The sequence below is a fragment of the Petaurus breviceps genome, unplaced genomic scaffold, assembly GCF_028583685.1.
Source record: "Petaurus breviceps papuanus isolate PSGF00001 unplaced genomic scaffold, PetGlider_PUasm1.0 419, whole genome shotgun sequence".
NCBI lineage: Eukaryota > Metazoa > Chordata > Mammalia > Diprotodontia > Petauridae > Petaurus > Petaurus breviceps.
The window spans coordinates 7,473,890-7,500,619 of record NW_027186324.1 but is presented as its reverse complement, the minus strand read 5'-3'; the positions used below and the strand labels follow the sequence as shown (position 1 = coordinate 7,500,619).

Sequence of the window (26,730 nt, the reverse complement as noted above, 5' to 3'; positions counted from 1 at the left end):
GGATATGAACAAATAGTTTTCCAATGAAGAAATCAAAATAATTTCTAGTAATATAAAAATACTCTAAATCATTATTGATTAGAGAAATGCAGATGAAAACCACCTTGAGACATCGTTTTATACCTGCCAGATTGGCTAAAATGATAGAGGGAGAAAGTGACAAATGTTGGAGAGGATGTGGAAAAAATGGGACACTAATTCATTGTTGGTAGAATTATGAAATTACTCAACTATTTTGGAAAGCAATCTGGAATTACGCCCAAAGAGGCAGTAACTACTTATACCCTTTGACCCAGCAATATCACTACTTGGTCTGTTTCCAAAGATGATTAGGGAAAAAGGAAAATAACTTATGTGTTCTAAAATATTTATAGCAGCTCTCTTTGTGGGGGCAAAGAACTGGACATTTCAGGGATGCCCATCAATTGGGAATGGCTGAACAAGTTGTGGTACATGATTGTGATGGAATACTACTGTACTATGAGAAATGTGAGCTCAGTCATGCTAGGAGAATGTGGTAAGACTTGCACGGAATAATGAAAAGCAAAATCAGCAGAACCAAGAAACTATTATATACAGTAACAGCAATATTAAGAACAACTTCGAGCAATTCAATTATATTGTGTATTTTAAGTACTATAAAGGACATATGAAGAAAGATGTCATCTGTATGCAGAGAAAGAACTGATAGACATATGTATAAAATAAATTTACATGTATATGTATATACCTACACATGTATATGTATATACTTATATATGTATATATACACACACCTATTTGGGTCTAATGGTAGCCATCTCTAGGGTAGAGTGGGAGCAAAGAAAAAGAAAATAAGAAATTTACATGATAATTTTGTTGTACATTTGAAAGCAATAGCAAGTTCATATATAATCATCTTTTTAATTGTATTATATTGTGGAAATGCTTGTTTTATTCCATAAATTAAATAAAACTAATAAAGAAAGTATAGATGAATACATATCACAGTTTGTATAATTAATACATATATTTAATATATTATAATAATATATAACATTACATACAATATATAATTATATTGATATAGATATATAACTTAAATAATATAAATATAATAAAGAAATTATACATACAAATATAAAATAATTAATATAATAATAATGATCACTAAACTTAACGTCTACTCCCTTTTAAAGGCCCTGATGGTGAACAACAAAAAGTTGAACCTCATCACTCTGCAGTGTTGGGGGACGGGGACAGTGTTCAAGTAGAAAACAAGGTAATTCTCCACAATAAGCACTGTCATTTTTGAAATATTCCTTTCTGCTGCTTCCATTGACCAGTGTACTTATCTGAATCTCTGTAATCTGAGCTTTTAAGCTCTTTCCTGGAGAAAAAAAGAGTCCATTATAAACAAATGTATCAATCCTCATTCATTTTTGAAATTTTCAGTGGTTCAATTCTGCCTCTTTTTGGTATGAATTTTAATTCTCTAGGTTTTTCTAAAATAAGTCAGTTATTACTCTTTCCTCAGGAAATTTGAAACCATCACAGTTCTCTAGTCCTGTGTTCTATGATGTAAAATTTAGTCTTTACCTTAAATGGAGCAAAGCTTTCATTTTATTATTTTTCTGCTACCGTGTTGAAAGCGAACAGCCGAAAGATGCTTATGAGAAGATGAATTCATATTGCTGTTCTGTTGTCATTTATTGCTTCTGATTCCTGTGGATAGTCCTTTGAGGGTATTGTGAATTCAAAATTCCAAGGAGCTGCACAAAATGAATAACTTGAGTCTAGTTTTTGATTGGTGATACTAGGAAAACACATCTTCTCAAGCCATCCCATCTCGTAGTTCCTTTCCCAGGGCAAAAGATGGTGAAGTGGATGACATGCTAGGCCTAGAATCAGGAAGACTCATTCCCCTAAGTTCAAAACTGGCCTCAGTTTTTAAACTATGCTGTGTGGCCCTGGGCAAGTCACTTAGCCCTATTTGCCTCAGTTTCTTCCTCTGTAAAATGAGTTGGAGAAGGAAATGACAAACCACTCCAGTATCTTTGCCAAGAAAACTCCAAATGGAGTTACAAAGAGTCAGACAAAACTGAACAGCAAAAGTTTCTTTCCTGTTCTTGTTTCAAATGCATTCTTTTGTTGTCTTTTGCAGTCACTACCATTTTGGCCTATTAAACAGTGCTGACTATGTGACAGTTATCCACTCAAATAAAATGGGTTCCAAAATTAAATTTCAGATTTATTAATTTAAAATGAATTTTATAAATTGAGGCAAGACCCTTCACCAGCAAAAAGATTATGACTTGCTGAAGGCTTAGATGATGGTTAGCATTTTTTAGCAATAAAGTATTTTTAAATTTTAAAAATGGATGCTAAAAATTGTCTTGACATGTAATGGGGAAAAATAGTATGAAAAAAAGATTAATGTTATAAAGAAAAGGTGAAAAACTTCTAATAACTTTTTTAAAAAGTAGACAATTAGGAAGGAGTAGACCTGGCTTAAATCAGTTGCTTAGAACCTTAGAATAAAAATTTCAAGCTAAGCAGTGGGCTTTTTAATGGTCATTTGTCTTAGCTATGATTAATATCTTAGCTATGGTTCTGTCTTAGTGTTGATTCTAACTTCAGTCACATAGAATATTGCCATAAACTTGGCAGTAAATGCAAAAGCCTCTGAAAAGCAAAGAAAATTATTTCCCTAAAGCCCTTACACTTTACTCTGTGAGACAGGCAGGGCCAACGTTGATCTAAAATTTTATGTAACATTAGGATTACTGGTTGAATGAGCTTGACCAGTTTTTCTGGAAACCTTCTGTTCTTTTCAAGTCTTCCTGACTCCAAGTCCAGTGTTCTATCTACTGTACAATCAAGACAAGAGAATAGAAGATACCACAAAGCACAGTTTTTAGATTGCCTATCAAAATTAATTGTTGATAAGCTGAATATGTGATTCCTGTCATGTTCGAGTGGATTTTCTACTAGAGCAATAGTATGTCATACACACATACACATACACACACGCGCATAAAATTTAAAAATATTGTATTTACATGTTGTGTATTTGTATAAACATATATATATATATTTAACTCTTGAAATTCTTACTATAAATGAAACTATGGAAGTGAAAAGGAAATTACAGCTAAATGGAAATGTTGCTTTTAAGGTAAGACAACTACCACACTGGAGTCCAAAAAGGTAGATTTATAATGCGTCCAAAGTGGCAAGAAACGTCTCACAGGACTCTAGACTGTGCCGTTCTCTGTTTGCTCAACTATTTGCAGCAAGACCATAAAATGTATATATTAAAAATGTATATATACACACACAAGTATAAATATATACTATTAAATTAAATTTTATTAAATTAAAAATAAATACATATAAAATAAATTTTATGTATTCATCACTATTGATTATTAAGGGAAAAAATTCTATAAATGAATCAATAAGATGTCAAATTCCACCAAAGAATACTTTAGCATGTAGTGCAAATGTGGGAAACCTGCAGCCTCCACATGGGGCCCTCTAGGTCCTCAAGTGTGGTCCTTTGATGAATCTAAACTTCCTTTTTTCTGTGAAGTTTGGATTCAGTCAGATGGCTGTATTTGACAAGCTAGAGGGCCACATGTGGCCCGAGGTCACTGGTTCCCCACCCTGGCAGTGACTTCAGTGCAAATATGAGTATGACCATGGGGAAGGACAGAGTTGAAGGACATGTTGAAAAAATAATCAAGGGATACAAAATGAGAGGCCAACACTATAGAATATAAAGATGTTTCATGCCTTTATTTTTTAAATTGAAAGTTAGGGAGAAGTTGGACATACCAAGCACCAAACAACAACAAATGAAGCTGATTATGGTCTGCTAGGTAATGACTGGTGGCTGCTGTGGGAGGTAATTTCCAAATCAGCAATCTGTATATCATCAGGCCACCTAATGTTTGAGTTCAAAATCAATACCAAATTAAAAGAAAGAATAAAATTTGAAAACGTGGCATATAGTTAAGGTATCATCAAAATGACTTTCTTAAACAAGTTAACACTAAAAAATTATATAAAAATACTAAAAAGTAGATAAAAAAATTATCATTAACTCATCACTTCACCATTTCTTTTTTTTTTAAACATATATATATTTTTAAAGCAATCGGGATTAATTAACTTGTTCAAGGTTACACGGCCAGTTATTTCTGGGTGTGGTGCTGAGTATCTGAGCCCGGATTTATCCAGGTCATCCCAACACTGGAGCCGGTGCTCTTACTCCCTGAGCCACCTGGCCACCCCTAAGCAATTGGGGTTAAGTAACTTGCTCAAGGTTACACGGCCAGGTGTTTCTGGGTGGGTGCTAAGTGTCTGAGCCCGGGATTCAATCTCCAGGTCGTCCTGACACTGGAGCCGGTGCTCTTACTCGCTGTGCTACCTGGCCTCCCCACTTCACCATTTCTTAATGAAATTTAACTGATAAATTAAGTCCCATAGCAGGGAGATGAAAAGAGCCTAGAAGCTTCTTTTTTCAGAAATCACTCCTTTTGCAAGTGGAGAGATATTATGGTGTTGTCTTCAATGGTGTAACTCCTCATGATCCCAGTTGGGGTTTTCTTGCTAGAAATACTACAGTGGTTTGGCATTTCCTTCTCCAGTTCATTTTATACATGAGGAAGCTGAGGCAAACAGGGTTAAATGACTTGCCCAGGGTCATACAGCTCATAAAGTGTCTGAGGCTGAATTTGAACTCGTGATGAAGATGAATCCTCCTCATTCCAGGGCTAGTGCTCTATCCACAGCACCACCTAGCTTCCCTGTTGATAAGTATACAAATGAATATACTTAAAACAATAATTTAGTTCTTCAAGACGTTATGTTCTAAGACAATTATTCAGAATGTCTCTTTTCCCTTAAAATGTTATCAAAACCTGAACTAGTTTGCTTCGTCCCAAATTTCATAGAGGGTTCATTATTGCAATTCTGGAGGCTATGCTCGTTTGTGAAGTCTTAGGACCTTGAATCTGGACTTAGATAGTCCATAAAGGACATTTTAGTCTTAAATTAATCATAGACTCATTCCCCTAAAGTTATCGATTACTTTTGCTTCTATAGGATGGATGCTAGGGGCAGCAGCTAGGTGGTACAGTGGATAGCATGCTGGGCCTGGAGTCAGTAAGACCTGAGTTCAAATTTGGCCTTAGACGCTGATTAGCTGTGTGACCCTGGGAAAGTCACTTAACTTTATTTCCCTTAGTTTCCTCATCTGTAAAGTGAACTGGAGAAGGAAATAGTAAACCAGTCCAGTATCTTTGTCAAGAAAACCCCAGATGCGGTGTTGAAGAGTTGGACCCAACTGAACAACAACAATAACAATAAGGTTTAAAATACTGTGTTTCCCCGATAATAAGACACTGTCTTATTAATTTTTTTGGAAAGAAAAACACCAGAGGGCTTATTTTCAGGGGAGGGCTTATGTTGTCCTGCCTCAGCTCTCCTCCGCGGCACTGCTCTCAATGGCGCCAGCAAGCAAATCACTGGGGAAGAACAGGATGACGCGCTCACTGTTGCAGCTCTGATTGGATGCAGCTCGGAGCACGGCGTGCGTTTCACCTGGGGCGGGGGACGGTGCATACAGAGGGTACCATAATGTAGCGTGTAGCGCAGGGGATCACCTTCACTACAGTAGCAATCTCAATAGGGCTTATTTTCGGGGGAGGGCTTATTATCGGGGAAACACGGTACCTATTTACTCCAGGTAGGGAGTAAGGCAGAGTTGTAGATGAGCCAGGCCCCTGATTTTTGTGGAGTAGGCCAAAATCCCAATGTGGCCCGAGCACTGACCTGGCTCTGGTCTTTAAGAGTGGGGCAAACCCTGGATTTGTCCAGACTTTCATTCCTAGCTTAAATCTTGTGGCTGAGAACATCTTAACTCCCCTGTATTGAGTTTCCCTTTAACTCTGAAGAATGCCCAGTGGCCCATGACTGCCGTTCAAGGCATTCATAGGATAATAGCATCATAGATTAGTCCTGAAAGGGTCTGTAGGGAATATTACAAATGAAGAAACTGAGACCAAGAGAGATTTGAACTGCTTACACAGGGCCACATGTAAGTGTCTGAGGCAGCATCCAAAACCCTGGTCTTTCTGGCAAGATTATCACTCTGTCCACTACAGCATGCTGTGAAAGCCATTATCCCTATTATGACATCTAGGATCGTCATAGAAACTGGTCCAGTGAATTAATAAATGATTATTATTAATAAATCTACTCATTTAGCAAATGTGAACCTTTTAAAAGACAGACAACAGTTTTCTTATTAGCCGGGTTCTGCGTGGTGTCAACGATTCATGATATGCTTTGGTGGGTACCTTCCATAACAAAAGAGTTAAATGAAAGATGAATACTGTCTGACTGCCATGTGTGAACACAGTGTGGATTATAAATCTGGGAAGCAGACCCCTATTAAAGCCAGATATGAACGTTTTGTCATCATGTAATATTGTCTTTTAAGTGTACAGAAGACCATTAATTTCCCTCAACTCATGTGATTTTATTGTTTTAGCCTTTTATGGAAATGAGAATTAAAAACTTTAAAGGTCAGTAAGAGCAAATTATAACAGTGTCATTTAAAACTTCAATTTGTTTCCATTTGAAATTTAAAAAAAATTAATTTATTGGGGTGGCTCAGCGAGTAAGAGCACTGGCTCCAGTGTTGGGATGACCTGGGGATCAAATCTGGGCTCCGATACTCAGCACCTCACCCAGAAATAACTGGCCATGTAATCTTGAGCAAGTTACTTAACCCCAATTGCTTTAAAAAAAATTAATTTATTATTGTAATAGGTATTCAAGAAACAAAATCAATGGTTTACAGTCATATATAGAGACCCACTGACCAAAACAAGGGGAAGTGAGGTGTCTCAATAGATAGAATGCTGGTCCTGGATTCAGAAAGACCTGAGTTCAAATCCAGTCTCAGACCCTAGCTGTGTGACCCTGGGCAAGTCACAGAACCCTGTTTGCCCTAATTTCCACATCAGTAAAATGAGCTGGAGAAGGAAATAGCAAACCACCCCAGTATCTTTGCCAAGAAAACCCCAAATGGGTTCAAGGAGAGTCACATACAATTGAAACCGCTCAACAGCAGCAACAACTGAAGATCATCCCACAAGCCTCATGCAAAAACTATGTTGCCCATAGGGCCTCCAGAATGAATGGTGGTGCCTCTGCCTTGTTTTAAAATCCCATATTGTTGTGGTCTCTGATACTCAAGATAGCCAGTTTAGGGCTTGTGAAACAGAGAGATCTTCAATTGTTTGGAATTAATCAATCAACTGTCGGATATACTTGGCACTGTGCTGGGTACTTTGGGAGACATGAAAAAAATGTCTAAGAAATGATCCTACCTCCAGGCAGCCATAATGCAGCTGGGGGAGGGCAATGAGGCATGCGCTATAAGTATGTGAAACGAGAAATGAAGCTCGTCTTCTTTGCTTCCTTCACAACTTTTTAATTTTTTTTTTTTTGCTTTTTGGAGGGCAGTTGGGGTTAAGTGATTTGCCCAAGGTCACATGGCTAGCTTTTGTGTTAAGTGTCTGAGGCAGGATTTGAACTCAGGTTGTCCTGACTCCAGGGCCAGTGCTCTGTTTACCGTGCCACCTAGCCACCCCCTTCAAAACTTTTTCAGCAAATACAAAATAAGTGTTTGTTTAGTTCTAGATAAATATTTGTGACTTAAACCAATTTCATGCCATCTGCCTACTCATTCTCACTGTCTGATTAGGTGGTCTCAGTTCCCAGGTGGTGGAATTTCAAACTTTACCCTGGCTGATCACCAAGCTAAGATCCCATTATAAACTTGTACCAGAAGAGACTAGTTAGACTAGTTAGAGAATAGAATGATGGGTTTAAGGAGAAAGGAAAGAAAACAACCACAAAAGCCATAGCCTAGTAACATATAAAGCCCTCCCTCATGGCCAGGGTTTTGCTTTTGTCTTTCTAAGTCCATCATCTAGACCCTAGCTCCATGCCTTGCTCCTTGTGGAATTTAAGGGAAAATCTAATTTCATGACATGAAGAGATAGACAGTTTAAAGCTAAGATTGTGAAGACACGAAACTTACTCAATTTGGCAAATTTGCAGAAGGATGGAAAACCAAACACAAATCTCCAGACGGTTCACGCATTTCTCCATTTAAATGTGTTTTGGTTACATTCTCCTGTTTGAAATGAAAATGGAAAAAAAAAGAAACCATGTAAATGGAGAAAATGTCAAAAGAAGCTGAAGAGTGTATTTGTAAATGTTTTACCAAGTACTACAAAATGCATGGGTTAGAACAGTGGTCTCCAAGCTCTTTTGATTGTGAAGCCCATTCGCATAAACAAAAGAGTGTGCACTTATATTTATATATATATTTAATGTGTATTAAATATATATGTGTCTATATAATTGTATATAATGTGTGTATATAATATATATGTGTATATATAATTGTAAATATGTATATATACATTCATTAATTTCATCAATTATATTAATTAATTCATTTCATAATTTCATTCATATACATTGATAAATTTATATACATTCATAATTAATTCATTAATTATATATGTGTGTGTATATACACACATATATAATTGTATATATGTATATATACATTCATTAATTTCATTAATTATATTAATTAATTCATTTCATAATTTGATTCATGTACATTTATAAATTGATATACATTCAGAATTAATTAATTATATTAATTAATTATATATGTGTGTATGTATATATACACACATATATAATTGTATATATGTATATATACACACATATATAATTAATGAATTCTATACATGTTTTACTTTGCTACTGATTATATACATCATACTATTCGCACAAAAATAGAAATTAAAAAAGAATAAGATAAAGATGAAATAACATTTGATCTTAGAATCAGCCCCTGGAGTTTATTGAGTTAGATAGTGCCATGGTTAGACCTGTACTAAAGAAAATTCCCTTTGGCAGTTATGTGGAGGCATGGCAGAAGTAGACATTATATATTTACTTTTATTGATTTTACTCATGAAAACTCTGGGATTATTTTATTCAAACCAAATTATAGAAACCTGAGAGAAGACCCCAAATAAACATATGAATGAAGAATAACCAAAAGGATATTTTTAAATTCATTCTGTGCCCGATCTACTTGCAATTTGTTTTCTTCATTAGTTTGAGCTATGGATCCAGACATTCATTAAATGGAGATAGAACAGTTACTCAGTAAAATCTTTGTTTCTTATTCAATACATTAATTTTAAAGCTTGTTGCTAAATTAGGAAGAACAACCATGGTCCCCAGAGAAAAGATATGTGAAGACATCTCCACTCACTGCTTGGGAAAAGGGACAGAATCATAGGTGCACAACACTGCATATGTTTTCATTCTTTTTCAATGCATTGATTAGTTTGCTGATTTTTCGTTTCCTTTATTTTTTAAGGAAATAGTCTTTGTTCTATGGGATGGTTTTCAGGGGGGATGGAGGGAAGGGTTATGAAGAGAAATTTAGGCAGCATTTGTAATCACAAAAACTAGCAATGACGTTTCCTTTTTAAAAAATACATGATTTATGAGCTTATCTGTCTAGTTCTAGTTAAGTAGTATAAATGCCATATTCCCAGGAAGGAAAAGATTTTGATAAATAGTTTTCAGATAATTAAACGGGGATCTGATGATTGATGAACAAGATAGGCCCTTTTCTAAATACTAAATTCCATGCTTGTAAACTATATAGTTTCTTTTTTTGAGGTATGTAACAAGTAGAACTCATTTTGAATTATAGTATAAAAAATGTAAGGAAATTTGTCTGAGTCCCTGCTATACAAGGTAACCTATTTTATTAAACTTTAATTAATTCTCCTCCTTTCGAACCATTGTAACAAGCAGTGGTCAATACTAAATCTGCAAAAATTATTAGCCTTTTAGAAAATGATGATGGTAGTGTAATATTCTTTTGCAAATGTTTTTATACAGGACTCCTGACCAAGATTGACTTAATTTCCATTTTCTTTCTATCTGTGTAATTTTGGAAATGCTAAAACTTTGCTCTGGCTTAGTTCTTGCAGTTTGCTTCCCACTATGTAATGTAAGGGGTTGACTTTTTCCACCACCAGTGTTGCACAGGAAATACTTCAGAATATTTCCGACATTTAAATCTTAAACTTGGAACACAGTTTTATCAAAGCATTACACATTTTAGTCGTTCCCTATTTGGAAGCCAAAAGATTCCAGACATGAGCCTGATTATAACTGAATCCTTCTGTTATTGAATTAGGATCCTGAAAGAAGCCACTTCTTCTTAATAGCTGGAGAACCAATTAAGGAACCTATTGTCCAACATGGTAAGCCAACAATGATGGTGCTTTTCTTGATTGGTTTTCTTTTCTTTTTTTCCCTTTTGACAATATGTTGTAAGCAAGTAAGCATATGTTATTCCTCCCGAGAATGACAGGATTACATCCTATCCCCGCTAGAGTTCTGAGGACCTTCTTCTACTTCTTAACATAGAAAGAAAAGATTACAGTGTTGGCTCCTGCTGTCCATTCATTATCCACTCAGCAAGTATTTATTATCTACCATGTTTAGGGCATTGTGCTATAATATAAAGAAGAAGTCATGTTTCTTACGAGGAGTTTATAAGCTGGCATGTATTTAAACAACATTTCCTTCTATTTATAACTTCAAATTTAAAAAGTGATTTTAGTAATATCCTTGTAGAGTATTACATGTTCCAATGAAAATAGCTGTTGTGAATTTCCTAAAAAGTTTCCAAAGTCAAAGAGTCATTTCCTCTTCCTCTGACTCCATGAGGGAGAGCATTTAACTATACTTTTTATTCTATAACATTTTGCCTATTTGCATTGTAGAGGCAAGGACTGCTTAGTTCTATTCACTGAATACTGAACACTGAGTCACTTTCATCTTTTGAATAGAGTTTTATTATTACTACTAAAATAGAAATCCATGTACAAACATTAAATTCATTTTTTCATCTTTTTTTAGTTTTTTATTATCATATATCTTCTCAATCATCAGATGTCGGCAGTATAACTATTGTTATGTGGAATTATTGTAGGGTTGTAGAATTATCATTAGTAAGACATAGGATAATATTAGAGAAAGAACCAAAAGGGAGTAGGAGGGGAGGGGCATTTGAGATTAAATTTCTCAGGTAAGTCAATCACATCTGCTCCAGTCATGAAAAAAAATGACTGTGTTAAATGACAAGTAGCCCTAGACAGTCATGAGCTCACTCTTGTGACATGTTCTTTTGAACTAGAGAAGGTGGCAAAAGAATTTCTTTTTTTGTTTCCCCCTTCAGCAGTTCTCAGAATAATGTTTTTAAATATATAAAACAAAATACATAGGATTGCAAAGAAAACCAACTACATTGAAATACAATTATATTTTTAAAAATTTAAACAATGTTCACAGAAATTTTTGCTGTAAAATGGTAACTTGGGGTATGCCAGAACACATAGAACTGGAGTATTAAGTCAATCAGATAGTTGGATATTTTGTTTAAAACTTCTAAATAAGTGGGGCAGCTAGGTGGCGCAGTGAATGGAGCACGGACCCTGGAGTCAGGAGGACCTGAGTTCAAATCCTGCCTCAGACACTTAACACAAAAACTAGCCATGTGACCTTGGGCAAGTCACAACCCCAGTTGCCCTACCTTACCCCTCCAAAAAACAAAAAAACAAACAAACAAAAAAGAAACTTCTAGATAAGTGAAGAAAAGGATTCTTCTCTTTTAATAGTTATTCACACATTTTAATAGTTATTCATACGATATTCATTAGTCCTAATCCTTCACTTAACTTCACATGAATGAAGATAAACACAAACTTTCAATTATTTGGGAACCACTTGTTGTTTAGTTGTGTCAGTCTTATCTTCTCTGTGACTTTATTGGGCTTTTCTTGGCAAAGTTACTGGAGTGGTCCTTCTTCAGCTCATTTTACAGATGAAGAAACTAAGGCAAATGAGGTTAAGTGACTTGCCCACAGTCATTTAGTTAGTACGCGTCTGAGGTCAGATTTGAACTCAGGATGACTTGTTCTGACTCTAAGCCTAGAGTTCCATCCACTTCACCACTTAGCTGTCTTTCTCATTCACTGCTAAATGTATTGGGCAAGGGAGGGAAGGAGACAAATATCCCATTTCCTGAGAAGAGCTATGGAAGACTTCTTTCTGCAGGTTTGAATAAACTTGATTTCCAACATAAATTAGAAATCCATTGGAATTTTTTTTAATGGATTAGTCCAGAAGTATTTATTATCAGTGGAACCCTGCCAGTTTCCACAAGTTAATTAGAACTTCTTGAAGTGTGTATTAAGGTATTGCTCTAAGAAAGAAAATCTATCACTGGTGCTAAACCTGTGATTTGAGAACCGATTTAATGTAGAAAATTATTTATCAATATATAATTGAGCCTTGCAACAGCTCCAGATAAGACACCTTAGATATTATAGTCACCGTTTTGTAAATGAGAAACCTGAGACTGTTTACTGATTATTTCCATAATATTGACCAATTATCAAAAATGTTTCTTTGCAATACTCAGCTAAGAAATGTTAAAGACAAGTAGACTGGATTATTAGCTCTTCTAATAGATTGACATTGGTTAGTTGGCATTATGGATAATGAATGGATGGAGTGTTAGACTTCGAGTTGGGAAAATCTGAAACCTAACTAACTCTGCAGCCATGGGCAAGTCACTTAACATCTCTGAGCCTCTGTTTCCTCAGGTGTAAAATGAGGACAATATTTGCAAAGCACTAAGCACAGTGCCTGGAACACAGTCGATGCCTAATACATGCTTATTCCTTTCCATTCTGCTTGCAATATTACTCTCACAGGACTGTTGTAAGGCTCAAATTGAACTGGAGATGGAGTCAGGAAGACTTGAGTTCAAATCCAGCTTCAAATAATATAACAACAGCACCTATATCACAGGGGTGTTGTCAAGATTAAATGAGAGAGCATGTAAAGTGATTTGCAAACCTCAAACTTGAAAATCTACAAACTTTAAACATATGTAAATGTTATCATTATTGGGTGTAAATTATTATTAATATGTTCTTTTCTATTATTCCATTATTATATCGTTCTAGTCTGTTATTCTATTATTAATGTATGTAAAGCCCCATATAAATGTCCATATTATTATTGATATTACTGTGCCCTATCTCTTGGCTTAAGGTGCTCCTAATGCACTCAGTAGTTCCTAAGGGCTGCCAAGCTAGCCCCCCTCCTACACTGTTTTGTTATAAAAAAAATGCAGAACAGTGAGAAATGCTGTTTTCTATCGTTCTTTTATGACTGCCTGACATGTATTTGTTACAGGTCCATTTGTGATGAATACGGAAGCAGAGATTTCTCAAGCTATCATTGATTTCAGAAGTGGCAAGAATGGATTTGAAAGAGCCAGAACTTGGAAATCCAAGATAGGAAACCAGTGAAAAAGGGACAGGAGTAGGTCTAGCTACTTACCAGATTGTTTCCATTTGTGTTTAACGCTCAATGAGCATTAAAAAAATATGTAGCAGTGCTTTGTCAAGATTACACACTGAAGTATGATAAATGTAAGTTTGTTTTATTATATAGAAACATGCGGAAAGAGGTTTCTGACATACAGAAATAAATGTTGCTTCTATTAAATAAAAAAGTGTCTTATTTTGACCTAAGAACCCTAGACTTCTAATGGAGAGAGGGGAAGGAGGGAGACCAGGATGAGGAGGTAAATGACAGGGAACAAGCAGATTCAATTTCTTTATTTCTTTAGAAGACCTATTAAGTAACCCTGTATCCCAGGCAGTAAATGGGTGTCCTGGGTACTTTTGGGAGCAATGTTAGCTATTTGCTACAGAACTCGTCCAAGCCTAGGCTGAAGTTTCATGTTACAGGTTATCTGCTTTAAAACAAGAGCCATCCAGAGTGTTTCAGTGAGTTTTAAAACTGCCACGCTATTGGTAGGAACATAATGGGATTAGAGCCAGGACTTTGCTGCATTTTCTGCCAAAGTCTGTATCAGATGGAAGACACATGCTTCTTCTGCAGACTTCCATGAAGGCTGTGAAAAAAGTTTTAATACCCAGTTGGATTGCTGCATTCGGCAACTCAAAATATTGGCTGTTGGATTACGTTCTTTAGAAGGAGCTATCTTGTGGAGCGCGAGACATGCCTGATTTTAAAATCTCCTGGACATGAAATGGATTGGGGGGGGGCTTTGCATTTTCAGGTGGGGAGATTTTTTTTTTAACTTCAGGAACTTCACAGTTAATTTTGAGAATAGAACATTAAAAATTTTTTTTTCTCTCCCAATTTCCCCCCTCCCCCCAACAAGATCACTTCATCAAATACTTTGAGTAGTTGAGGCAGTTTTGCTGAATTTGCTTACCAGTGAGTCTTTGCTTTTTCAATTGGAAAATTTGAGGGTCTAGAGAAAATATTTTGAAAACTTTCTTTCTGCAAGAGAAATGCATTTTGAAACAGATTCCTCTGACTGGGAGACACCAACTTCTTAATAATCTGTGGACATTAAAAAAAAAATCAGAATGTACACACAGTGGCCAATTGTGAATATTTTCATGGTCTCCTATCTGCATCTCCTGCAGGGATCTAATTATCAGCATGGACCCGTGAAGGTAGGTGAGCTATATTGTGAATTGGACCAGTGGAAAAATAATTTTCGAGGGGGAAAAAACCCTGTGCTTTCTTGGCTCATCTTAATGGAATTATGCCTTATACTTCTCCCCGACTATGCACTCATCTTCTATTAACTTGTTACTCAAAATGCTTACATTTAGAGTAATACTTCCATGTATTTATTACAATTTCTATTCTTTTATTAAAAAAATTCTTTTGAGGTTACTTCCTTAAGAACAAAATATTAATCTCAAATCAAAAAGAGGAATAAATGTATGAAAAGATTTTTCTAGGGGTACTGTGAGTGAATATCAGCTTTTAAACATATTCTCCAGGGAATTTGCTTCCTTTCATTTGTGGAGTTTTCTTCTGGGGATGGCACAGTGTTCTACATGAAACACTTGTTTTCTTTCATACTACAAAATAATTTTGCTGGCTTGATACTCTGGCACTTTTGACACAGCAAAAATTGCTTCTTTGTTCCTTGTTATAATTTGTTTTTTCAAGAAATTCAAGATTATGCTGTTTGAGCCAAAACCACGTTGTAAATGTTGGTTAAAAAATCAACATGTTTATTTTGGTTACTGCATCTTCCAAGAAAGCATCATATTCCCAGACATTTGAGCAGAAGATGCTTTTACTTTTTCAAGTTAGAAATAAGGGGCAACAAAGTCTGGCAAAAAATCAAGAGAAATCCCTTGATTTGGAAATATTCTATTAATGATGATGACCAAGTAGAAAGGAGCTAAGAAAAAATGTAATCTGCCTTCTTCTCCTTATTCTTTGTGGATGCGGTGAGGTGGAGGGGTGGAGGCCATGGGTGTGAAATACTAAATACACTGTCAGACATAGTTCATAAATTGGTTTTGATGGGCTCCTTTCTTTCCTTTTTTTAAACTTTTGTTAGAAGGGTAGGGAAAAAAGGTATATATTCAGAAAAGAAGCATTATGAAGACAAAAGCTACCAATATAAATGAAAAAGAATCAATGTGATCAGTTAACTGGAATATCATGATGACCACAGTAGCAGGATGTAGCAGAGCTCAGAGAATCTGCGTTTAAATTTCTGGAGAAAGTAGGTAGGATTTTTTTTAGACTATAGCAATTTGTTGTCATCTCAGGGCATCTTTCCATGACTAGTAGGAACATTGCTGGACTTCTCTTGATTTTAAAAATTGCATACACTACAGTCAGGAAGGCCTGAGTTCAAATGTGACTTCAAACCTTTAATACCCGTGTGACTGAACCCTGTTTGCCTCAGTTTCCTCATCTATAAAATGAACTGGAGAAGGAAATGACAGTGTATTTAGTATCTCTGCCATGAAACCCATGCGGGGTCATGAAGAGTCAGAAACAAATGCAACAGAAACAGCAGCAGCAGCAGCATATGCTACTAAATGGTGCTGTGGATAGAGTGCCAAGCCTGTGGTCAGGAAGACTCCTTTTCCTGAGTTCCAGTCTGGCCTCAGACACTTACTAGCTGTGTGACCCTGGGCAAGTCACTTAGCCCTGTTTACTTCAGTTTCCTCATCTGTAAAATGAGTTGGAGAAAGAAATAGCAAAGCATTCCATTACCTCTGCCAAGAAAATCCCAAAAGGGACCAGAATGAACAACATTAATACACTACTGATGTGATATAAATGAGTCCTCTTTTCTCAAATGCTTAGAAATTAATTGTGTATTGAATAACAAACGCATGAATAAGAAAATCGTATTATAATTCAGTTTTGTCATCATCCGAATTGCTTCCTTATCAACTTCAGTATCTGATATGAGGGTTGGGTAGTGTGTAGGGCAAAGTTTAGATAAAGGCTTTCAGAATATTAGAAACATTATAGTGACTCTGAAGAGTGAGAAATAAACTATATTCCTTCCATCACTTTTGTCTCAGTGAATTAAAATCCCAGAAACTGCTTGGATATTCTCCAGGAGGTCTTAACTCAGTCCTTGTTTTCATTCACTTTTGTTGTTGTTTTTGCTTTTTTGGGGAGGCAATTGGGGTTAAGTGACTTGCCAAAGGTCACATGGCTAGTACGTGTTAAGTGTCTGAGGCCAGATTTGAACCCAGGTCCTCCTGACTCCTGGGCCGGTACTCTATTCACTGGGCCACCTAGCTGCCCCTCATTAACTTTTTTAGAATGTCACTTCATGGGGTGGCCTTAGTGGAAGTTCCAGATTTATAGGGCATGCATTGCAATTTCATTAAAACCCCTGAGATTTTTGAAGGGGGTAAAACACTAGATGGTTATGCCAAAAACAGAATTTATGTATTCAGTGTTTAAATGACATCTTTCTAGTATTAAGGAAATGATGACATAAAGCTGAGAAGTGAGACCGTGCTAGTCTTATCATAGAATTTGTCCCCAGCACCTAGCATTGTTTCTGACACACAATAGGCACTTTTTGCAATGTTGGTTCAGTATGATCAGAAATTATGTCTCACACTCCTGCAGGGCTTACATACTTCTATTTCTCCACCCTTTTTGTTTTCAAAGAAAAATTACAAGGGACATGCCTTAATTTTATTCTTAAGTTTTGGAAAGAAAATTAAGCTTAATGAATGAAAGGTACTAAAAATTTAGTGATTTGAAATGATGTCTGCATGATTTAAACGTGATTTTTGTCCGAATTTGCTAAATTATTTAATCCAGCAACTTCTAAAATGCTCATTAACAGTAAATGCCTAAGAATGACTTCTCAGTGTTCTTGCATCAAATCTCAGGTAGGTGGCCTAGTGGATGGAGTGCTGGGCCTGGAGCTGGAAAAACTCGAGTTCGAATTCAGACTCAGACATTTACTAGCTGTGTCACCCTGGGCAAGACTCCTTTTGCCTCAGTTTCTTCAACTATAAAATGGGGATAATAATTGCATCTCCTTCCTAAGGTGGTTGTAAGGATTGAATGAAATAATAATTGTAAAATGCTTAACACAGTGCCTGACAGGTGCTAAGTGCTACATAGCTGTTAGCTCTCCTTAGCTGTGTTATTCTATGACATGCAACGAAGACGGTGCCTTAGTTGTGTGGCAAAGTAGAAAGGGACCTAGATGTGTAATCAGAGGATTCATATTCAAATCCTGGCCCTGCTATTTACCATCTGTAAAATGAAGGAGCCAGATTTGGAGACCCATAAGGTTCCATCTGTCTCTAAATCCACGAGCAATCTTATGACTTCCATTTCTCAGGGTTGCTTTCCTTATTTGTAAAAATGAAAGGGATTGGACTAGCTCAGGGCTGGGGAACCTGAAGCCTTGAGGCCACATGTGGCCCTCCAGGTCCTCAAGTGCAGCCTTTGAATCTAAACTTCAAAGAACAAATCACCTTCATAAAAGGATTTGTTCCCTAAAACTTGGACATGGTCAAAAGGCCACCCCCGAGGACCTAGAAGGCCACATGTGGCCTTGAGGCCGAGCTTCCCCACCCCTGGACCAGCGTGTGTCTGCAGTCCCTTCCAGCCCTAAATCCTCCACTGTACATCTACAGGTTCAAACGTCATTTTCCTTGAAGATTGTCAGTTCAACCAGCTTCAGTCTTCAGAAGCTCTGAAGGACTCTACTTGCTGGCCCATGTGCATCTATATGAAACATTACCTGTTTCTTTGCCCAGGCTACACAGTTGGGTGAGGTCCTTGAGAGCTGGGACTTTCAGACTGTGTGTCTTCAGGGCTGAACACAGGGCTTGGTATGGGCCCTTAATAAATGCTCATTGACCGACGTTATTGAGAGAAGCTAAAGGATCAGGCAAAGCAACAATCATTTATTAGGCACTTACTGTATGCCCTTTGGGCATAATTCCAGATTGCGCTCCAGAAAGGTTGGATCAGTTCACAACTCCACCAGCAATGCATTAGTGTTCCAATTTGCCCACATCCTCTCCAGCATTTGTCATTTTCCTGTTTTGTCATCTTAGACAATCTGACTGGTGAGATGTGGTACCTCAGAATTGTTTTGATTTGCATTTCTCTAATCACCAGTGATTTAGAGCATTTCTTCATGTGCTTATAGATAGCTTTAATTTCTTTCTCAGAAAACTGCCTGTTCATATCCTTTACCATTTATCAAATGGGGAATGACTTGTATTCTTATAGATTCGACTCAATTCTCTATATATTTTAGAAATGAGTCCTTTGTCAGAGACATACGTTGTAAAGATTCTTTCCCAATTTCCCACCTCCCTCTTAATCTTGGTTACATTGGCTTTTTTTGTACAGAAAATTTTCAATTTCATGTAGTCAACATTATCCATTTTACCTTTTAAAGGTTCTCTAATTCTTGTTTAGTCATAAAGTCTTTCCCTCTCCACAAGTCTGATAGGTAAACTATTCCTTGCTTTCTCAGATTGCTTACAGTATCAACCTTTATACCTAGATCGTGCACCAATTTTGACTTGATTTTGGTACATGGTGTTAGATAATGGTCTATGCTCAGTTTCTGCCATAATATATTCCAGTTTTCCCAGCAGTTTTTGTAAAATAGTGAGTTCTTATCCCCAAAACTGGCATCTTTGGGTTTATCAAACAATAGATTACTATAGTTATTGACTGCTGAATCTCTTGTGCCTAATCTATTCCATTGATCCACTACTCTATTCTTCAGCCAGTACCAAGTAGTTTTGATGACTGCTGCTTTATAATACAGATTGAAATCTGGTATAGCTAGTCCACCTTCCCTAGCATTTTTTTTCATTAATTCCCTTGATATTCTGGACCATTTGTTCTTCCAAATGAATTTTGTTACTATTTTTTCTAGCTCTATAAAGTAGTTTTTTTGGTAAATTGATTGGTATGACACTAAATATATAATTTAATTTGGGCAAAATTGTCATTTTTATTATATTAGCTTGACCTAGCCACAAGCAATTGATATTTTTCCAATTAGTTAGATCTGACTTTATTTGTGTGAAAAGTGTTTTGTAGTTTTGATCATATAGGTCCTGGGTTTGTTTTGGCAGGTAGATTCCCAAATATTTTATAATGTCTACAGTAACTTTAAACGGGATTTCTCTTTCTATCTCTTGCTATTGAATTTCATTAGAAATATACAGGAATGCCGAGGATTTATGTGGGTTTATTTTATATCCTACAACTTTGCCAAATTTATTTATTGTCTCAAGTAGTTTTTTTATTGGATTCTCTAAGATATCATCATATCATCTGCAAAGAGTGATAGCTTGGTTTCTTCTTTGCCTAATGTGATTCCTTTGATTTCTTTTTCTTCTCTAATTGCTACTGCTAACATTTCTAGTACCAGATTGAATAAGAGGGGTGATAGTGGACGCTCTTGTTTCACCTCTGATCTTATTGGAAATGCTTCTAGCTTATCCCCATTACATATAATATTTGCTGATGGTTTTAAATAGATTCTACCTATTATTTTAAGGAAGGCTCCATTTATTCCTATACTTTCTGGTGTTTTTAATAGGATTGGATGTTGTATGTTGTCAAAAGCCTTTCCTGCATCTATTGAGATAATCATGTGGTTTCTGCTAGTTTTATTGTTGATATGATCAATTATAGTGATGGTTTTCCTAATATTAAACCATCCTTGCTTTCCTGGAATAAATCCTACCTGATTAAAATGTATTATTCTCGAGATAAGTTGCTGTAGTCTTTTTGCTAATATTTTATTTAAAATTTTTGTATCTATATTCATGAGAGAGATTGGTCTATAATTTTCTTTCTCTGTTTTATCTCTTCCTGATTTAGGTGTCAGTACCATATTTGTGTCATAAAAAGAATTTGGTAGGACTCCTTCACTGATTTTCCCAAATAGTTTGTAGAGTATTGGAAATAATTGTTCTTTAAAAGTTTGATAGAATTCACTAGTAAATCCATCTAACCCTGGAGATTTTTTCCTAGGGAGCTGACTGATGGTTTGTTCAATTTCTTTTTTGAGATGGGGTTACTTAAGTAATTTACTTCCTCTTCAGTTAATCTGGGCAACTTGTATTTTTGCAAACATTCATCCATTTCCCTAAGATTGTCATATTTATGTGCATACAAATGGAAAAAATAATTCCTAATTATTGTTTTGATTTCCTCTTCATTGGAGGTAGATTCACCCTTTTCATTTTTGATACTCATAATCTGGTTTTCCTTCTTTCTTTTTTTTTTTATCATATTGACTAAGGGTCTATCAATTTTATTGTTTTTTTCATAAGACCAGCTCTTAGTTTTATTTATTAATTCAATAGTTTTCTTAATTTCAATTTTATTAATCTCTCCTTTGGTTTTCAATATTTCTACTTTAGTATTTAATTGGGGATTTTGAATTTGTTCTTTTTCTAGGTTTTTCAATTGCATGCCCCATTCATTGACCTCCCTTTTCTCTAATTTAATCTTGTATGCACTCAGGGATATAAAACTTCCCCCAAGAACTGCCTTTAATGCATCCCACAAATTTTGGTATGTTGTCCATTATTATCATTCTCTTGAATGAAATTACTGATTGTTTCTATAATTTCTTGTTTGACCCACTCATTCTTTAGGATTAAATTGTTTAATTTCCAATTAGTTTTTAGTCTGTCTTTCCATGGCCCTTTATTGCATATAATCTTTATTGCATCATGATCTGAGAAGGATGCATTTAATATTTCTGCCTTACTGCACAGAATTTTTGAGGTTTTTATGCCCTAGAACATGGTCGATTTTTGAGTATGTGCCATGAACTGCTGAGAAGAAAGTATATTCCTTTTTATCCCCATTCAGTTTTCTCCAGAGATCTATCATATCTAGCCTCTATAAAATTCTATTCACCTCTTTAACTTCTTTTTTGTTTATTTAGAGGTAAGATTTATCAAGTTCAGAGAGGGGGAGATTAAGGTCCCCCACTAGTATAGTTTTGCTACCTATTTCTTCCTCTAATTCCCTTAACTTCTCCTTTTAGAATTTGGATGCTATACCACTTGGTGCATATATGTTAAGTAATGATATTGTTTCATTCTCAATGGTGCCTTTTAGCAGGATATAGTTTTCTTCCTCATCTCTTTTAGATCTATTTTTGCTTTTGCTTTATCTGAGATAAGGATTGCTACCTCTTTTTTTTTTTTTAATTTAGCTGAGGCATAATATATTCTACTCCAGGCTTTTACCTTTACCCTGTGGGTATCCCTTTGTTTCAAATGTATTTCTTGTAGACAGCATATTGTAGGATTACGGTTTTTAATCCATTCTGCTATCTGCCTGTTTTATGGGAGAGTTCATCCCATTCACATTCACAGTAATGATGACTATCTGTCTCTTCCCCTCCATCCTATTCCTTCCCTGCTTATTGTTTTGTTTCTTCCTTCTCCCTTCCCCTCCTTGAGGATTTTCTTTTTGACCGCCCCTCAGTGTTCCCTCCTGGTAAGCAACCCCTTCTTTACCTACGCTCTCCCCTAGTATAGTAGTAAACTATTTAGTTCATATAGTAAAATAGTAGTAAACTATTTCCCTCTGCTCTAATCCCCTCCTTTTTATCCCTCCCTTACTCCCCTACTGCCTATAGGATACAATAGATTTTTATACTTATCAGAGTGTGTTATTCCCCCTTTGACCCCAAACCAATGAGAGTAAATTTCATACAGTGCTCCTCTCCCTCCCTCCTTTCCCTCTATTTAATGAGTTTTTGTGTCTTTTCACATTAGAATCTTAAACTTAACTGATTATGTTGATCCTTCTTTGAACCAGAACCAGTAAGAATAATGTTCACATGATGTTCATCTCCCTCTTTCCTTCCGCTCTACTATAGTGTGTTTTTATGCCTCTTTGTATGGCATAATTTACCTTTTTCTGTGTCATCTTTTCCTTTTATCCCATCGCAGTCCCTTTGACCCCCTTTATAAGATTTTTTTTTATCATCAGGTTAGTTCATTTATATCCTCATCCTCTATCTATGTATAACCCTTTTAAGGGTCATGATCATCATATAAATTTCTATATTGACAGTTATCAGCTTCTCATATAGGGATGTGAATATTTTGCTCTTATTGCATCCCAAGTTATGTGCATGTGTGTGTGAGTGTGCGTGTGTGCATGTGTGTATGTGTGACTGTGTGTTTTCCTTGTTTATCTTTTTATGTCTTTCTTGAGTCTTGTAATTGGAAATAACATTTTCCATTGAGCTCTGACTTTTTCATCAGGAAATTCTGGAAGTCCCTTATTTCATTAAATGACCATCTCTTTGCCTGAAAGATGATGCTCAGTTTTCCCAGGTAGTTAATCCTGGTTTGCAGTCCTAGCTCTTTTGCCCTACAAAATATCAAATTCCAATCCCTCCAATCTTTTAATGTAGAAGCTGCATGATATTTGAGTTTTTTCTTTTTGGCTGCTTGCAGTATTTTCTCCTTAATCTTGTAATTCTGGAATTTGGCTACTATATTTCATGGAGTTTTCAATTTGGAATCTCTTTCAGGGGGAATCCAGTGAATTCTTTTGATAACTATTTTATCTTCTGATTCCAGGACTTCAGGACAGTTTTCTTTAACAATCTCTTGGAGGATGTTGTCCAGGCTGCTTTTTGCATCATGCCTTTCTGGTAGACCAATAATTCTTAACTTATCTCTCCTGGATCTGTTCTCTAGGTCAGTTGTTTTTCCAGTGAGATATTTTACACTTTCTTGCAATTTTTCAACCTTCATGTTTTATTAACTCTTGGAGCATCTTAGAGACCTAAGCTTCAATTTCACTGATTCTATGTTTTAGTGAATTATTCTCTTTGGTTAGTTTTTTGAAGGTCCTATTTTTGGGAGGTATTTTCTACAATTACTTCACTAATTTAACCTTTTAAGGATTTGTTTTCTTCAGTGAAACTTTTTTTTCCAATTTGGTCACTGTATATTTAAATTTGTCTTCTGCCTCCCTAATAAGGCCTTTAAAATCTTTCTTGAGCTCCTCCAAGAATGCTTTTTGGGCTTGAGACAAGTTCATATTTCCTTCTGTCGTCTCAGGTGTGAGTCTAGAGTCCATGTTGTCCTCTGTATTTGGTTGTTCTTGGTCACTATAATAAACTCTAATCAATTTTCTTGCCTTCCCCTTCTCCTTCTCAGCTTCCTTCCTTCCCATTGTAGCTTCCTGTTTCCTAATTTCTCAGGCTAGGAGCTAGGTGCCTGGTTGTTGGCTTTGTGTGCTGTAGCCTCTGGGTGTGTAGATTGAGGCCAAGGCCAGGACTCTCAGTGCTTCCCTCTAGTTATGCTGATGCTCACAGAGTACTCTGTGGAAGAGGAGTAGTCTGGCCACTTCAGATTTCTGCCTCTATGCCCCTGGCTTTTGCTGGTCAGGTGAGGTAGGGCTTGTTGGGACCCCACCCCCTCTTCTCTTCAGACTCCTTGCTGCCTCAGTTACACCCCTTCTCAATGACTCCCAAGCCCAAGGCTATTTCCACTGTCTCAGGATTTCACTCTGGGTGGGACACTTATCTCTGAGTTTTCTAGGTCAGGGAGGGTGGATCAGAGCAGCCAGAGTTCACTTTGTCATCCTAGGCTTTGGAAAGTCAGGCAAGCAGTTTCTAAACTTCAAGACTGGGGGCTGATAGTCCCAGAAGAAGCTGCTGTCTCTGCTGGGGGCCCCTCGAGCCCTCTCTTACCCGGCTCCAATGGATCCTCCTGACCTTTGGTGAGATGCTGGTGAGATGGCTGCGAATCGCCCTTGGGGTGGGTGAGTCTGACATCTGGGGTTCCTTCTGTCTCTGCTGTAGTCTGCTCTCTCGTCCAAGCTGCTGCAGCCCCCACGTGCTCTGGGCTCCCCCTGCCCAGACCATGTGGGCACTTTCCTGGGCTGGATTCCGCCACACTCTGTCTCCCACTGGATTCTGACATTCCAAAATCCGTTCAGATTCAGTTTTTAAAGTTTAGTGACAGGATTCATGGAGGAGCTTAGAAAAGTTACTGCTTCTGTTCTGCCATCTTGGCTCCACCTTGGATACTGTTCTTATATGCTATCCCTACAAACTCCTAGAAGGAAAAACACTGTGATTTGAATAAATACTAAAAAAAAAAAAACCTCAATAACTAGAAATATGGAAAAAGGGTTAAAACTGAGATTTTTTTAAAAAGCAAATTGGAGCTTTTTTGAAAAAGAATCACAAAAAGTTCATAAGATAGGGATGAAGGAAGGGAGGGAGAAGCCCAGAATGAATTTCTCTTCCTGCCCCATTCTCTGTCAGCAATGAAGTTTTGTAGAAATGCAAAAATGTAGAAAACATGACCAGTGTTGAGTGGGGGAGAGGAATAGGCCCAGGAGACCCAACCAAGGGAGCAGCACAGTATACCACAGGAAGAGAAAAGATATGGGACCCTACATTACTGGAGGATATGTATGCAACTTTCTCCAAGAGAGGAGCTGTTCAACTTGGCCAGTGGTTTCTATGAAGACAAGAAAGTGCATGTCATGATAAAACATGAACAAGATGGAGTAAACATGGACTGGACAATAGTACATTTAAGTGATTTTGGAACTGGTTGCCTAATTGGACCCCAGAGAATACTGACTAATGAACCAAGATCAACTTGGAGGGTTTGCTGGCAGAATGCCCCAAGGCTTCATCTTTAGCTCTGTTCCTTTCAAACTTTTACTAATAGCTTGCATTAAGACATAGATAACATGCCTCCCAAATTTGGTTTTTATTTAATTGACTACCTTAATTCAAATACCACTGCCCAGATGTTTGACTTCTTTTCATTAGCATATTGTTCAGACTTGTCAAAGTTTCTGACAGTGTGGTGTAATGGTGAGTACACTATGGGTGTTGAATGAAGGATTATAAAATGACTGACAGCTGTATAGTCTGTTGGACTTGGGAGAGAATTATTTCCAAATCCCTTGCAACCCAATTCTATGGGGCTATTTTTGGCTGAATTTGTCTACTCTTCCTTCCCTTGCCCACGCTTGGACTCTGTTATCTTTCTACTTTCTCTTTACCCAACCATGGAAGACCTAAGTGTTGGGTGAGGACCTCAACATACAATACCCAGTGTATGCTTAGGACTGTGCTCTGAAAAAAAAATAGAATCTTGTATGGAGTTTAAATTATTTAGATTCTAGATGAGATTGAACAAATTCCAAGATCCAACAGAACCTCAGAAAATGGCACCCTTTCTCTTGTAGGTACCACATAAATCCCAGTTGGATGCCACTTGCCTATCCTGGACACAGTCACTAAGCTGCATAAAATTTAAAAAGATCTAAAAAAAACTTGAAGTTCTTGGAAGTAGGAAAAAACTTCCTAAGGCATATGTTTGAAAATATGATTGACTTTAGTTTCATTAGAATTACTATATGAGCATGTATTCGTCTTCCTCTCAGACACCAGGGATACAATTGAGTTGGCAGTTTTTCAGAATAGCTATTAACAGCTCATATCTATACCATTTATTTCTTCTCAGCAAATGACCTTATAGGTATGTGTGTTGAGTCTGGTATTACTCCTGCTAATCTCTTCAGGTCATTTAAAAAATGGTGGCCTATGAGTTACATGGCATGGTATTGCATTGCTAATATTAAAGGGCAGTTCACAAAATGCCTTGCACATCAAATGATACGCCTCCTTCATTAGATGCACTTCTTCAATTAAGATTCCATTTGGTTGATAACATGGAAGAACTTAGCACTAACTTTCTCCAGATTTCTGATAACACCCAATAAAATACAACAACAGACAATGTTGAGCATGGAAACAAACAGTGGTGACAGTATGCCACATGGGACAGATGAATAATGCTCAAATTTGGAGTAGTCTGAAAAACCTAACACTAGAGAAATTTGATGCTTTATGAAACCATCCCATGTGCCGCTTGAGGACAGAGTAGTTGAACAAATAACTACACAGCTAATTGGTGAGTTAATGCCAATGTATTTCCAGAGCCCTGCTCTTTTTCTTCCTAACACCAAAGTCCAGCACGAGTTAAAAAGAATGATTGAAGTCAGTTGTCAATAAGCATTTATAAACTGCTTACTGGGCGTTACTATGATAATCATTAGGTGTACCACAGAATAAAAGGTTAAAGCACCCTGCTCCCAAGGCACTCACACTCTAATGAAGGAAAAGATTAGGGACTGAACCTGTAATTTCACTGA

The 26,730-nt window shown here is 36.6% G+C and overlaps 2 protein-coding genes and 1 long non-coding RNA gene across 11 annotated transcripts in view; 2 read left to right on the top strand and 1 right to left on the bottom strand.

Moving 5' to 3' along the window:
- Positions 1-13,702, top strand: part of PIR (pirin) — a 133,752-nt gene extending 120,050 nt beyond the window's left edge. For 3 of the 4 annotated variants that reach the window (XM_069100661.1, XM_069100662.1, XM_069100663.1), the window contains exons 8-10: positions 1,179-1,261; positions 10,307-10,373; positions 13,381-13,702. In XM_069100661.1, the coding sequence (XP_068956762.1) occupies positions 1,179-1,261; positions 10,307-10,373; positions 13,381-13,496 (266 nt within the window). In that variant the 3' untranslated portion in view covers positions 13,497-13,702. The remainder of the gene's footprint in view (positions 1-1,178; positions 1,262-10,306; positions 10,374-13,380) is intronic. The other variant, XM_069100664.1, reaches the window with a different exon arrangement.
- Positions 1-26,730, bottom strand: part of LOC138171229 (uncharacterized) — a 139,089-nt gene that overhangs the window by 37,553 nt on the left and 74,806 nt on the right. For 2 of the 4 annotated variants that reach the window (XR_011170832.1, XR_011170829.1), the window contains exon 2: positions 8,102-8,197. This is a non-coding gene — a long non-coding RNA (uncharacterized lncRNA). Of the gene's footprint in view, positions 1-1,578; positions 1,752-8,101; positions 8,198-14,434; positions 14,566-26,730 lie in introns of all 4 variants that reach the window. The other 2 variants (XR_011170831.1, XR_011170830.1) reach the window with 2 other exon arrangements.
- Positions 14,062-26,730, top strand: part of VEGFD (vascular endothelial growth factor D) — an 80,501-nt gene continuing 67,832 nt past the window's right edge. Inside the window, exon 1 of one of the 3 annotated variants that reach the window (XM_069100658.1) lies at positions 14,062-14,681. In XM_069100658.1, coding sequence (XP_068956759.1) covers positions 14,592-14,681 — 90 coding nt within the window. In that variant the 5' untranslated portion in view covers positions 14,062-14,591. Of the gene's footprint in view, positions 14,682-22,190; positions 24,309-26,730 lie in introns of those variants that run through there. The other 2 variants (XM_069100659.1, XM_069100660.1) reach the window with 2 other exon arrangements.